This window comes from Thalassophryne amazonica, chromosome 1 (assembly GCF_902500255.1).
Source record: "Thalassophryne amazonica chromosome 1, fThaAma1.1, whole genome shotgun sequence".
Classification (NCBI taxonomy): Eukaryota; Metazoa; Chordata; class Actinopteri; order Batrachoidiformes; family Batrachoididae; genus Thalassophryne; species Thalassophryne amazonica.
Genome location: NC_047103.1, coordinates 24,025,785 through 24,038,276, shown reverse-complemented (window position 1 = coordinate 24,038,276; position 12,492 = coordinate 24,025,785). Strand labels below are relative to the sequence as shown.

General features: G+C 41.8%; 1 protein-coding gene across 1 annotated transcript in view; it reads right to left on the bottom strand.

The window, feature by feature from the left end:
* LOC117507440 (signal transducer and activator of transcription 1-alpha/beta-like) overlaps positions 1-12,492 on the bottom strand; it is an 89,267-nt gene that overhangs the window by 50,058 nt on the left and 26,717 nt on the right. Inside the window, 11 exon segments of the mRNA XM_034167314.1 lie at positions 3,366-3,449; positions 3,527-3,568; positions 3,781-3,871; positions 4,349-4,369; positions 4,451-4,510; positions 5,167-5,259; positions 5,339-5,497; positions 5,798-5,949; positions 6,824-6,915; positions 8,318-8,396; positions 11,670-11,756. Coding sequence (XP_034023205.1) covers positions 3,366-3,449; positions 3,527-3,568; positions 3,781-3,871; positions 4,349-4,369; positions 4,451-4,510; positions 5,167-5,259; positions 5,339-5,497; positions 5,798-5,949; positions 6,824-6,915; positions 8,318-8,396; positions 11,670-11,756 — 960 coding nt within the window.

The following is a 12,492-nucleotide window of genomic DNA, read 5'->3' as shown; positions in this document are numbered from 1 at the left end:
ACTCCTCTTCAATGGCTGTGTGAAGTTGCTGGATATTGGCAGGAACTGGTACACGCTGTTGTATACGCCGGTCCAGAGCATCCCAAACATGCTCAATGGGTGACATGTCCGGTGAGTATGCCGGCCATGCAAGAACTGGGACATTTTCAGCTTCCAAGAATTGTGTACAGATCCTTGCAACATGGGGCCGTGCATTATCCTGCTGCAACATGAGGTGATGTTCTTGGATGTATGGCACAACAATGGGCCTCAGGATCTCGTCACAGTATCTCTGTGCATTCAAAATGCCATCAATAAAATGCACCTGTGTTCTTCGTCCATAACAGACACCTGCCCATACCATAACCCCACCGCCACCATGGGCCACTCGATACACAACATTGACATCAGAAAACCGCTCACCCACACGACGCCACACACGCTGTTTGCCATCTGCCCTGAACAGTGTGAACCGGGATTCATACGTGAAGAGAACACCTCTCCAACGTGTCAAATGCCAGCGAATGTGAGCATTTGCCCACTCAAGTCGGTTACGACGACGAACTGGAGTCAGGTCAAGACCCAGATGAGGATGACGAGCATGCAGATGAGCTTCCCTGAGACGGTTTCTGACAGTTTGTGCAGAAATTCTTTGGTTATGCAAACCGATTGTTTCAGCAGCTGTCCGAGTGGCTGGTCTCAGACGATCTTGGAGGTGAACATGCTGGATGTGGAGGTCCTGGGCTGGTGTGGTTACACGTGGTCTGCGGTTGTGAGGCTGGTTGGATGTACTGCCAGATTCTCTGAAACGCCTTTGGAGAGGGCTTATGGTAGAGAAATGAACATTCAATACACGAGCAACAGCTCTGGTTGACATTCCTGCTGTCAGCATGCCAATTGCACGCTCCCTCAAATCTTGCGACATCTGTGGCATTGTGCTGTGTGATAAAACTGCACCTTTCAGAGTGGCCTTTTATTGTGGGCAGTCTAAGGCACACCTGTGCACTAATCATGGTGTCTAATCAGCATCTTGATATGGCACACCTGTGAGGTGGGATGGATTATCTCAGCAAAGGAGAAGTGCTCACTATCACAGATTTAGACTGGTTTGTGAACAATATTTGAGGGAAATGGTGATATTGTGTATATGGAAAAAGTTTTAGATCTTTGAGTTCATCTCATACAAAATGGGGGCAAAACCAAAAGTGTTGCGTTTATATTTTTGTTGAGTGTAGAAGGAAAGGTGATGTAACACAGTGGTAAACATACCACTGTCCCAACTTTTTTGAAACGTGTTGCAGGCATCCATTTCAAAATGAGCAAATATTTGCACAAAAACAATAAAGTTTATCAGACTGAACATTAACTATCTTGTCTTTGTGGTGTATTCCATTGAATATAGGTTGAAGAGGATTTTCAAATCATTGTATTCTGTTTTTATTTACATTTTACACAACTTTCCAACTTCTTTGGAATTGGGGTTGTAAACAAATGGCTTAATGTGTAAAGTTAGTAAACTTTTTCAACAAATAACTTAATTTGGACTCTCAAATGAACAATTTCTGATTACAAATTAACAGCCCAGCACAATCAGCTGCATTTCCATAATCCTACATGTCTAATATACATGATATTATTAGTCAATCAACTGTTTTATCACTTTATATCAAATAAACAATTAATAAAGCGATTTATCAATGTCAACAAATGATTGGTTCTACCTTCTTAAATGTGATCATTTGTTTTGCTACTATTGCTGGTGTTTATATAACTACCAACAGAATCTTTTGAGATCTGGTACAAAAAAATGCTGATGCTTATTAGTGATTATGAACATACAGTAATGTGTAATTCTTCTGAATCATGTGGAGTAGCCATTTGTTGTTGCCTCCCCACACTCTTTTGGCACAAATTGTGTACAGATATAGATAATAATTTGTGAATATAAAATACATATCTGTTCAGTAATAATTAATTTCAGTTTACAATTTCATTGTACGTGGTTAGTGCTTCCACGTCCCAACAGCCAGGGGCTGTGAGCATGGACCGGGCCGCCGGGCCACCCGCCCTCAACTGCCACCCAATCCTCTTTGCACCCGACCCCCATGGCCCCCTCTGCAGGTGGTGAACCCACAGGAGGGCGGGCCCACATCGCTCTTTCTGGCTGAGCCCGGCCAGGCCCCATGGACTAAGGCCCGACCACCAGGCGCTCGCGCGCGAGCCCCAACCCCAGGCCTGGCTCCAGGGTGGGGTCCCGGCTCCGCCATACCGGGCGACGTCTCGGTCCTTGATTTTTTACTGGTCATGGAAGTTCTGAACTGCCCTTAGTCTGACCCGTCACCTAGGACCTGTTTGCCTTGGGAGACCCTACAAGAAGCACAAAGCGCCCCTTGGGGAAAATCAGCACTTCCAAATCCGAGGTCATGGTTCTCGACCGGAAAAAGGTGCTTTGCCCTCTTCAGGTCGGTGGAGTGTCCTTGCCTCAAGTGAAGGAGTTTAAGTATCTCGGGGTCTTGCTCACGAGTGAGGGACAGATGGAGCGTGAGATCAACAGACGGATCAGTGCAGCATCTGCAGTGATGCGGTCGCTGTATCGGACCGTCGTGGTGAAGAGAGAGCTGAGGGCAAAGCTCTCGATTTACCGATCGATCTACGTTCCGACCCTCACCTATGGTCATGAGATTTGGCTCATGACCAAAAGAACGAGATCACGAGTACAAGCGGCCGAGATGAGTTTCCTCCGCAGGGTGGCTGGGCGCTCCCTTAGAGATAGGGTGAGGAGCTCGGTCACTCTGGAGGAGCTCGGAGTCGAGCCGCTGCTCCTCCACGTCGAAAGGAGTCAGTTGAGGTGGCTCGGGCATCTTTTCCGGATGCCCCCTGGACGCCTCGCTGGAGAGGTGTTCAGGGCACGTCCCATTGGGAGGAGGCCCCGGGGAAGACCCAGGACATGCTGGAGGGACTACATCTCTCGGCTGGCTTGGGAATGCCTTGGGGTTCCCCCAGAGGAGCTGGGGGAGGTGTGTGTGGATCGGGAGGTCTGGGCGGCTTTGCCTGAGCTGCTGCCCCCGCGACCTGTCTCCGGATAAAGCGGAAGAAAATGGATGGATGGATGGATGGTTAGTGCTTCAACTACTTTTTTTGACATTTGTGTGGCATTTTATAAATTAAACACTCATAAAATCGTTAGCAATGAAAATAATCGTTATCATCCCGCCCTCTTGCTAGATTTTGTAAAATAAACTGTTTTATCTGTGAGCTGCATCAGTGGTTGGGTTTACAAGCAAATCATTTTTCGGTAACAAGTGTCTCTGTTTACATAATTCAGACTCGCTGACTGGATGACAGAAGCAAGGGGAGGAGTCAGTGTTTGTGCGTTTTGGTCTCACCTCCAGCTTGACGCTGAGGCCAGACTGATTGAGCTCAGACTCGAAGCTGAGTGAATGAAGCTCCTCTGTGACGATCAGGGGACCCTAAACAAACACAAAACCACCACTATGACAAAAACACTCTTACATTTTGAACATCCTTCATTTCTTTGGGTTTTTACCTCATTGTTTCGGTTTCCAGGAACTTTCTGCTCTTTCAGTTGCTGTTTGGGGTGGGGGGGGGGGGGAGACATCAACGATTCAACGCTGTGTTAATACATTTTTAAACACTGACGTGCCATACTTTACAACAAAAGCTGCAGTTGTTCAGTTTTTACAAAGTTTATACATTTAACTTCCCAAATTAATTAGACGTGATTTACTGCAGTATACACATAAAAACACAAAAATTGCAAATAAATAAATAAATTCTTACCAAATGTCGGAATTCTGCTGCCAAGCTCCCGTTTGATTCCTCCATGTTCATAACTTTTGTGTTTGTCCCTAAAATGTTGAACTTTCGAAACCTGTTTATTTATTTATTTTTTTTTTTTGGGGGGGGGGGGGGGGGGATAATAATCACTTTACTACTTAATTAACACACAATGACAATGTTGATAATTAATTTAAAAACAATTCCAATGTAAGTTTTTTCATTATTGAACACAGTCAATTATTGGATTAGTACACTACAAAAACTACTACTAGTAAACAACTAGAGAGGAACAAAAAAAGGTACAACTGATAATAATAACAACGTTAGTAGCAGAACTAATAGTAACTGTAGAAAATAAAGGGAAAATGACATTAAACTTTCATAGAGTGTATTTGCAAAATAAATAAATAAATGAATGAAAATTCAATTACATTCTTTAAAAAATTGAATGACTGTTAAATGATAAAATGGTCCTTAAAAATAATAACTTCTAAATAATCATTTATGAGTCATTTCCATCTTTCTTTACTTTCCCCACATGAAATATTGGTATCATTTTGACACGTACCCTTTTTTCTCCACGACGTCCCTGTGGAGAAGAAACAGATATGTGAAGTATTTGAAAACTTTGCTTAACTGTATCCAAATGTTAACAAATAAATCAACTTACTTATCAAATAAAGCTTTGACTTTGAGTTGATGGTTAAATTCCTGCAGCTTAACCAGGAACCTGAACAAAAAAGACAGAAGAAATTCAGTAATAAACATCTGCAGAGTAAGAACAAGTGGCAGAAACAATAATTAATATAAGTAGGGCCATGTATATTTGGACTTCACTTCTGAGAGCATGGCACTGGTCTTGCGTGTTGCTGCACCCACCACATTACAGAACCACTCTGAGTCCTAGATGGAAACCACACAGAGAGACAACTGGTCCATATCCACCTCTCAAAAGTAACCATCTGTTTCAGTCGGGGGAAACAAGGGCCTCCCTTTGGCCTTCTCCAGCTGCTGGGGTCCCTAAAGCCAAAATGTCGGAGCCAGTGACCTCCACAATGGAAGCGATACTCCTCATCCCCTAAGCAACCTCTTGTCTGTCACAAAGTCATTCCAGCGGTACTCAAGGAAGAGACCAAGTATGAAAGCCATCCAGCTGTGGTCTTAGGTCACTGGTTAGCACCCAGGTTTCACAGCAATACAGTAAGACAGGAAGGCCCTGTACCTGAAAGACTTGGAGCTTTGTTTTCTGGCAAAGGTATCAGCATCACCAAACACTTCTGTCCACCAACATCATGAGTCCATAAGCTCTATGGACAGCCGTAGAAAAAAACCCCGTTCTTTGTCTGGACTGTAGTTTCACGGCAGTGAAGCTCAGTTGCTTCTTACCGGAGTTTGACGGTGAACTGGACGCCTGTTTTGAGCACCAGTGGCCTCTGTGGGTGGGTGGGCATGCACGGCTGACGCTCTACAACCAAAGAGCTGCACACAAGCAGAAACAGTTCAGTCAGTCACGATGTGAACTGAAAATGACCAACACAATGACCGATAACTTATTTACTTGGTAAGGAGGGTCTTGAGGAGATCCAAAGCTCGGGCCTCCAGGAAGCCTTTCTTCTGGGTGATGGGGTCGTTGTCGTATGTGAACTTCTGCTCCAACTCTTGCAGCTTCTTCAGGTGCTGACGGACATGCTGCAGGCTCTCTGCTGCCACCGTGAACCTGCCGGGAGGAGGAGCAGAGAGAGGCAACAGAGGAAGAAAGCAATACAAGATGAACCCGGAGACAAGCAAAAAGATATGAAGAAAAAAGGTGAAGGAGAAGAATAAATATGGAGTGGAGGAAAGCAAAGAAAAAGATGAGGATGGAGAGAAGCATGAAGCATGAATATGGAAGAGGGGAAAGAAATAATAGATATAATAAATAAAAATAGATGAAATGATAATCTCACACTGAATTAAAGTCTGAAACACTGACAGATGACCTCCTGCTGTTTTCTGGTTTCTGGACTTTGGTTCTTACCAGTGCTGCAGCAGGTCCACGCAGGCATTTGGCGGCCCGCCGATACAGACGATCTGCTGGCGCTGCTTCCACTCCGGCAGCTCCTCGCTGATCAGGTCCGACAGCAAAGCCTGAGTCACGTTCAGAAGTTCGGCAAGCTGGACCACCACGTCCTGATGAACAACAGAGGTCACAGGTATTTATTTTTGTTTTCAAACTGCAAACTTGCAATTAAAAAGGCCACCAAGTTTAATACAAACTTTTCAAGCAATCCCAGTTTAATTTTGTTTCGGTTTCATGTTAAACAATCTTAAAGTCTCACAGTTACGCCTGTGCCGATGGGAAAGAAATTCGATCCTGAAACAAATCATGACGCAAATATCTGGAGTTGCAATAAGCCCGGTGATGCCCTGTGTGACACGCCCCCACATACTCTGCAGGACAGTGCTGCAGCTACACACAGAAAGGCCACAGATGGGAATCAAACCCATGACCTTTTTGCTGTGAGGCAGTAGTGCTAACCACTAAGCCATTCTTCTGCCCTTGCTGTAAACTGCATAAACATAAAACACTCCATTGTTTTGGATGGCTGTCAAATGTTTTGCACATGTAATTGCACGCATGTGTTGAATGGATGAAGCAGGCGTTGTGGATCTGGTACCAACACCAACCTTATTTATCTGTTTGCAGTGGTACACTGATAATGATAAAACATTTGGACTAGGGGACACTGCAACAGCTACAAGCACATACTTCATAATACCATGCAGTGACTGGGTTTTTAAACATGCTCAAAACTTCACAATGGAACACAAACAGCCTGATATCGGGTCAGATAGGCACACACCAAACCATATGGTTCTGATCAGATTTCCAATCAAACTGGCTGAATATTTCACTGGATCATCTGCTGGTCGGTCAAACAAAACTAAAAAAAGTGGCCGCAGTTAATATTTCCTTGAAAATGATATTGATTCGGCCTAAAAACCGGATATCCGGAAACACCTGGAAAACTTTCATCACTATATAAAAGGATGAGCACCTCACCTGTCGTTTGGCTTTCAGCTCAAAGCACATCCTGCCGATCATCATCTTCTCTTTCTCCAGCTTCATCTGAGACATTCCGTTCACTTCGTTCTCTAAAGAAATTAAATTTAAGTACCTTAAATCTACTCTCCAGATTACGATGCCTCTTTTCTTTTTTTTCCATTTGGAATCATTATTAGCATAAATCAAATGCAAACGTGCCAAGAAATACCAAACCAAATACCAAGACCGGGCTGTTGAGAGGCAAAATCCTTGCTATGCTGTGGGCCTATTGTTTGAATGAACACTTCTGACATATAGCACACAGCCTTATATGGTATTTTGGGGTGCTGCATATGCAAATTTACAATCCTTATGAACATGCATTGATTTTCACACAGGCTGAATTCATCACACAGCTCATTCATGCTGATGTTAGAAGTATTTGGTGTGGCAGACCCGTACAATTCTATTGTATGAAATAAAGTAGAAGACATAGGTCCGTCATAGGCCCTGAGAACTATTAGTGATAGAGCATATCCATGGATACCATAGCGTCAAGCAGATGACTTCCCCTAGACGGGATGTCAGTCCATTGCAGGTTACTTCCCCAGTTATAGACAATACTCATTTATAGCTGGGTGGACGGAGACAAAGACACGGACAGGTAGGTCTTCATCTTGGTAGGCCAACCTTTAAACATCTCAGAATTTTGTGTTTAAGAAAACCCAGGTGTACATATTAGGCCTGTTTCCACCACAGCAACTTGCTGGCAATTTTAGGGGGTCCAATACTTTTGCGCATGTCTCCACTGCAAGGACAGGAACATACCACACAACAGTGGTGAGTGAAAAGAGAAGAGTTTAAACAGGACTACAAGGGTCTGAACGACCACCACAAGTAAAGTTGCTCAGAACACCCAAGGAAATACTGCACCACAGACCGTCTATTAGCAATGTGGGGAATAAAAACTCCCTTCTTTTTTGTTTGATGACAGACTCTGTGAGTAGGGTAAACAATTAATGGCAGATATTTTAAAGGTTTACATTACCCAGCGCAATTAAGTTGGAAGCAAAAAAAGTATAAATAACTCCTGGTTTTGCCTTCTGACTAGTGCACGAACTATGGATACTAGCGATAGCTAGAAAGCAAACTTTTTTATGTTGCCTTACATTTAATGCTAAAGATAAAGGCTGCTTGCAAGTTATCACTAACAAAACAATGGCTGAGAAGACCAATTACTGGGTCATCCCTGAAATGTTTGTGACATCTGGGAAGTAGGACGAGTTCCTGTGGTATAAATGGGCTTATTGGTAGACCTAGGTTCTCTCAAGAAAAACTAAGAGAAATTTAAGATAATAATACAAAAATATTCTTGCATGAGGCCAAATGTGTTTCGAGAAAACATTTTTGGTGGAAATGTTAATAATTAGACATATGGAAACTGTTACCCAGGACTAAACACTGCCTCATTATTATAAGGCAGATCCTCTACAAGTGTGTCAAATTTCTCACCTTGGTTTTTCAGTGTGTTGAATTTGAAGTCATATTCATCCTGCAGCTCTTCAAGATCCTTAATATTTTGATCCACAACCTGACAAAGAGATTTAGTAATTCTTCAATAGCATTTTGTATCAATTAATCTCTTTTTTATTTATCAGAATTAAAAAAGACATACAGCTATAGGAAAATAAAATTAACCAAAGGTACATGATTCATCCAGCAGGTTCTTCACAACACTAAATTTTATTTTCCATGAGCTTTTCAGTAAACAAAATGAGGCACAATATTTCAGACAGGACAATAGTTTAGGTCATGTTGGCTTTAAGGCACCTATTTTCAGGCCACTTTATCGTGACTTGATCAAGTTGGCAAATTATTTTGACAATTTTTTAAAGTCTTTTTACGAGTAAACCATGTCAATGATATATGAGGCATAAAAGTTTCCAAAAACATTGATACAGTTTGAAGTCTGTTTTAAGATGATACCAAGACATGGGCCTCAGCTGTAAACTTAATATCCACATAGAGACAAACTTCACTACTGACTTGAGTTAGACATTTCTATCATAGAACAAGTGCAATTTCAAAAGAATCCAAGCATCCAAGAATGAAGGAGAAGGATAAGTTACATGAAAGCACCAAGTAAAATGTCTAACTTAAGAGACAACGAGATCCAGGAGTTTCTGTTCATAATTACAGACCAACTACTAAATATCAAATTCAAGGAAAGGCAAGAAGTATTTCTACATTGTAGTTTTTGCATGATATTTCTTCCTCATGCTCATGAACCCAAACAGTCTTTTCAGTGGGTGAATAGCAGTGGTGGGCACAGTTCCGATAATCCGATAACAGATAATTATCGAAGATAATGTTTTCATTATCAGATTATCTTTTTAGATAACTTTAAAAACCATTATCAGACCAATTATCTTCCAATTAATTTTTGTCCGATAACTTTTAGACCAATAAACAAAGTTGAACAGCAACAAACATTTTTAAAATTTAAAATCAGTTCAGCACCTACCTGTTAAAAGTTTTGTAACAGATGTACAGTTCCACCCTCTGCAAACAGAAGAGCGCTGCTTCTATGAAAATGTCTCTATCCGCTGCAGACAAAGGAGAACTGATCCAAAAAAAAAAAAAAAAATTCATTTCCTTTAACACCATACTGATATGCTGGCAATATCACCTAAGTCATCCAGAGGCATACATTTTTAACTTATGGTTCAAATTTTAACCAAACTAATTTTGGACAAGTTATTTAAAATTACTGTCATGTCTGAAGTTTTATAAAGTGAAAATATCAGATAAATGTTTTAGTTTTAAAGTAATGTGCTAATTTTTAAGGTTTTGTGAGCAAGCAGTTTTGTTGTGCCCAGCAGTGCATTTTGGGTAGGATTATGTAATCTCAGTACGTTCACGACAGGACAAATGCATTTCAGACACTCTGTTCAGGCTCAACGGACAACAGCATTAAACTCTAGTGCCTAAACCTCTCATGAATATATTCTCTGGGTTTATAGATGTTATTGTATTTGCGTTTGTTAAATTCCACGCATTTTAAATGTAGCAGACACGGATTATCTGGAATTTTATTTTGGCATGTTTTCAAGGCCTCTACTGCCATCTACTGGCCAGTAGTGTTCATGGCAGTATTCGCCCTAAGTACTAAGCGTCTGGGCACCAGTAGATGGCAGTGTTCTATTTATTTTGACCACGGTTATATCAGATGGTTGTCAAATCAACTTTTTGGCTTTGCAAATGGCTTTATTTTTTTTTACAAATTAAGTTTAAAAACAAAACAAAACAACAGCAAAAAAAAAAAAATTACAAGACAGCTCTGCGGTGTTTGCACAGGCAAAGTGCGAGCGGTTGGATGCTTGTAGCTTTTCAGCAGCAGGATAACCTCACAACGGCCCACCAGAATAATATCAAACAGGTTTGATTTCCATTCGACCATACGATCGGCGATCAGGAGGTGGTTGTGAGATGTTAAATGCAGCTTGTTACTCCATGTACACTACACGATGCAGGACGCGTGATTAACCTGAAACGCGGTCCAAAAAATTCTCGCACGAATGAAAAATCATCTGAAAAAGGGCCAAAACCCGCACAGTGTAAAGCCAACATTTATGTAGACAGTACTGAGTGCACGTTTTAAAACGTGCACACGGCACTAATAAATTGAGCGCACATTCTCTCCACATGCAAAACATTTTGCGATGACACTTCCAGGACTCCATAAAAATGCCTGTTTTTACAAATAAAAAAATGGAATATTTTACAAAAGCACATTTATCTGTAAACACCAACACACGACACACATCACATTAACGTGTTGGTTTACATAATGAATGACTGAACCAATCATTGTTTAGCAGAGGTACTTTTACCCAGAATCCTTTGCGACCTGTCTGTGTTTGTTACAAAACCTCAGAATTAGTGCATTATTCAACATTAAAAGATATATGTTATATTTTACCTTTGTACAAATACAGAATTGACATTAACGGAGTTATTCAATCGGTATTAATGTTATTTATAAATCAAAACCATAAGTCAACATGGCTTTATTTTCCAAGACCTCCGCCTGACCGGAGCGTTGTGATTGGCAGAGAGGTGGGCTTTATGGCTGCTCTCAGAGTACCTCTGTGCTGGAAGGTGTGTAGTAAACAAAAGCTTCCAGCAGGGGCAGGATGTTCAAAGACAAAAGTGTGGCCTCATTGTTTGGGTCTGTTTTAGCCTGGCACGACTGTATCATGAACCGGCGCTTCGTAACACCATGCTAGGGCAAACAATGGAGTCAGGGACAGCTAGCTGCAATGTAACGTTATCATTGGTAATGAAAATGAAAGCTGGCTGGTGGTATTGTTTTACCATGGTATTGAATTTGCTGTTGAGAATCATGTAATTTCACTAGTATTGTATCAACTACAAATTTTTCTTTTTGTATTTGACAACTCTTCAACATTAGTGGTTGCACAACCTGCACAAAACACCACATCATCCTGCATGTAGCCCCGCCTACTATGTCAACATTGTGTGTTTGAAAGTTACTAGTGTGATCAAGATGTTAAGTTGGTATTTCCCACAATCTGGAGCTTAGACAGAGAGCAGCTTGGAGCCAGAGGATCCTAAGTTCAAGTCCGCATCAGACAGACAGAAAACCTAGTAAGGCACCCCTGAGCAAGGTCCTTAATCTGCAAGTTGCTACTGGTGTGCAGTTGAGCACCTTGCATGGTAGCACCTGACTTGAGTGTGGGAGTGTCTCAATGCAAATCATCAATGTAAATTGCTTTGAGCGAGTGCATCAGATAGAAAAAAGTTATAGAAATGCACTCCACTTACTGAGGCCCAGTCTTACCTGGACTCTGTCCTTCATCTCCTTCACTTTGTTGTCCAACTTCTGCTTCTCCACCACCATAGCCGCAATGGCCCCCTCACCTTCCTGCTGGATGAGTGACAAATTTTAAATTACTCAACCTGAAAGTATCCTTGAATTCTTACACACATATTTTTTATTTATCCATTGATTCATTTATTTATTTATCGGGGGGGGGGGGGGGGGGGGGGGTTGTTGTCGTACCTTATTAACTGTTTTAATGTGTGTGGCAGTTACCACACTGGCTGTAAAATTGCTTTTGTCATCACTGAAAAGTTTAATAGAGTGTTTAAAAAATAAATAAGAATTGGGCAGTGCAGTCTCATTTGAGGGTGGGCGCTAAAGGGTTAAGACATGATGCATATGATGCATTCGGGGACACCCCTCATATTTCCCCATCCCATATGTCCCCATCCTAAACATGGCCCTTTCTGTGAATTTTTGGGCAAATTACATGGCAAACAAATGAAATGCAAAGAAAAAGTGACGATGCGGTGGGAAGCGGACATGTGCTGCGGTTTGTTTATGACCCAGTGTCGCCAACTGAACGGTCCTCCCTAAAAATCGGTCTGCCCTGCTTTCATTGTGCATGCATCCTTTCGGAGCATCACCAGCATCATTTCTGAGTGTCAGCATTGAATCACCGATTATCACCTCGTTTCTGCTTAAAACTGCACTCCAGTCATCTTCTATCTCAGCGACAGCTATATGAAGCTTTTCCACATAAATTCAGTATTATTTCATCATAAAAGATGGGGGACCGATCAGAGTGCCTACGTCATTTCAGAGCGTCAGTAGCAATTCA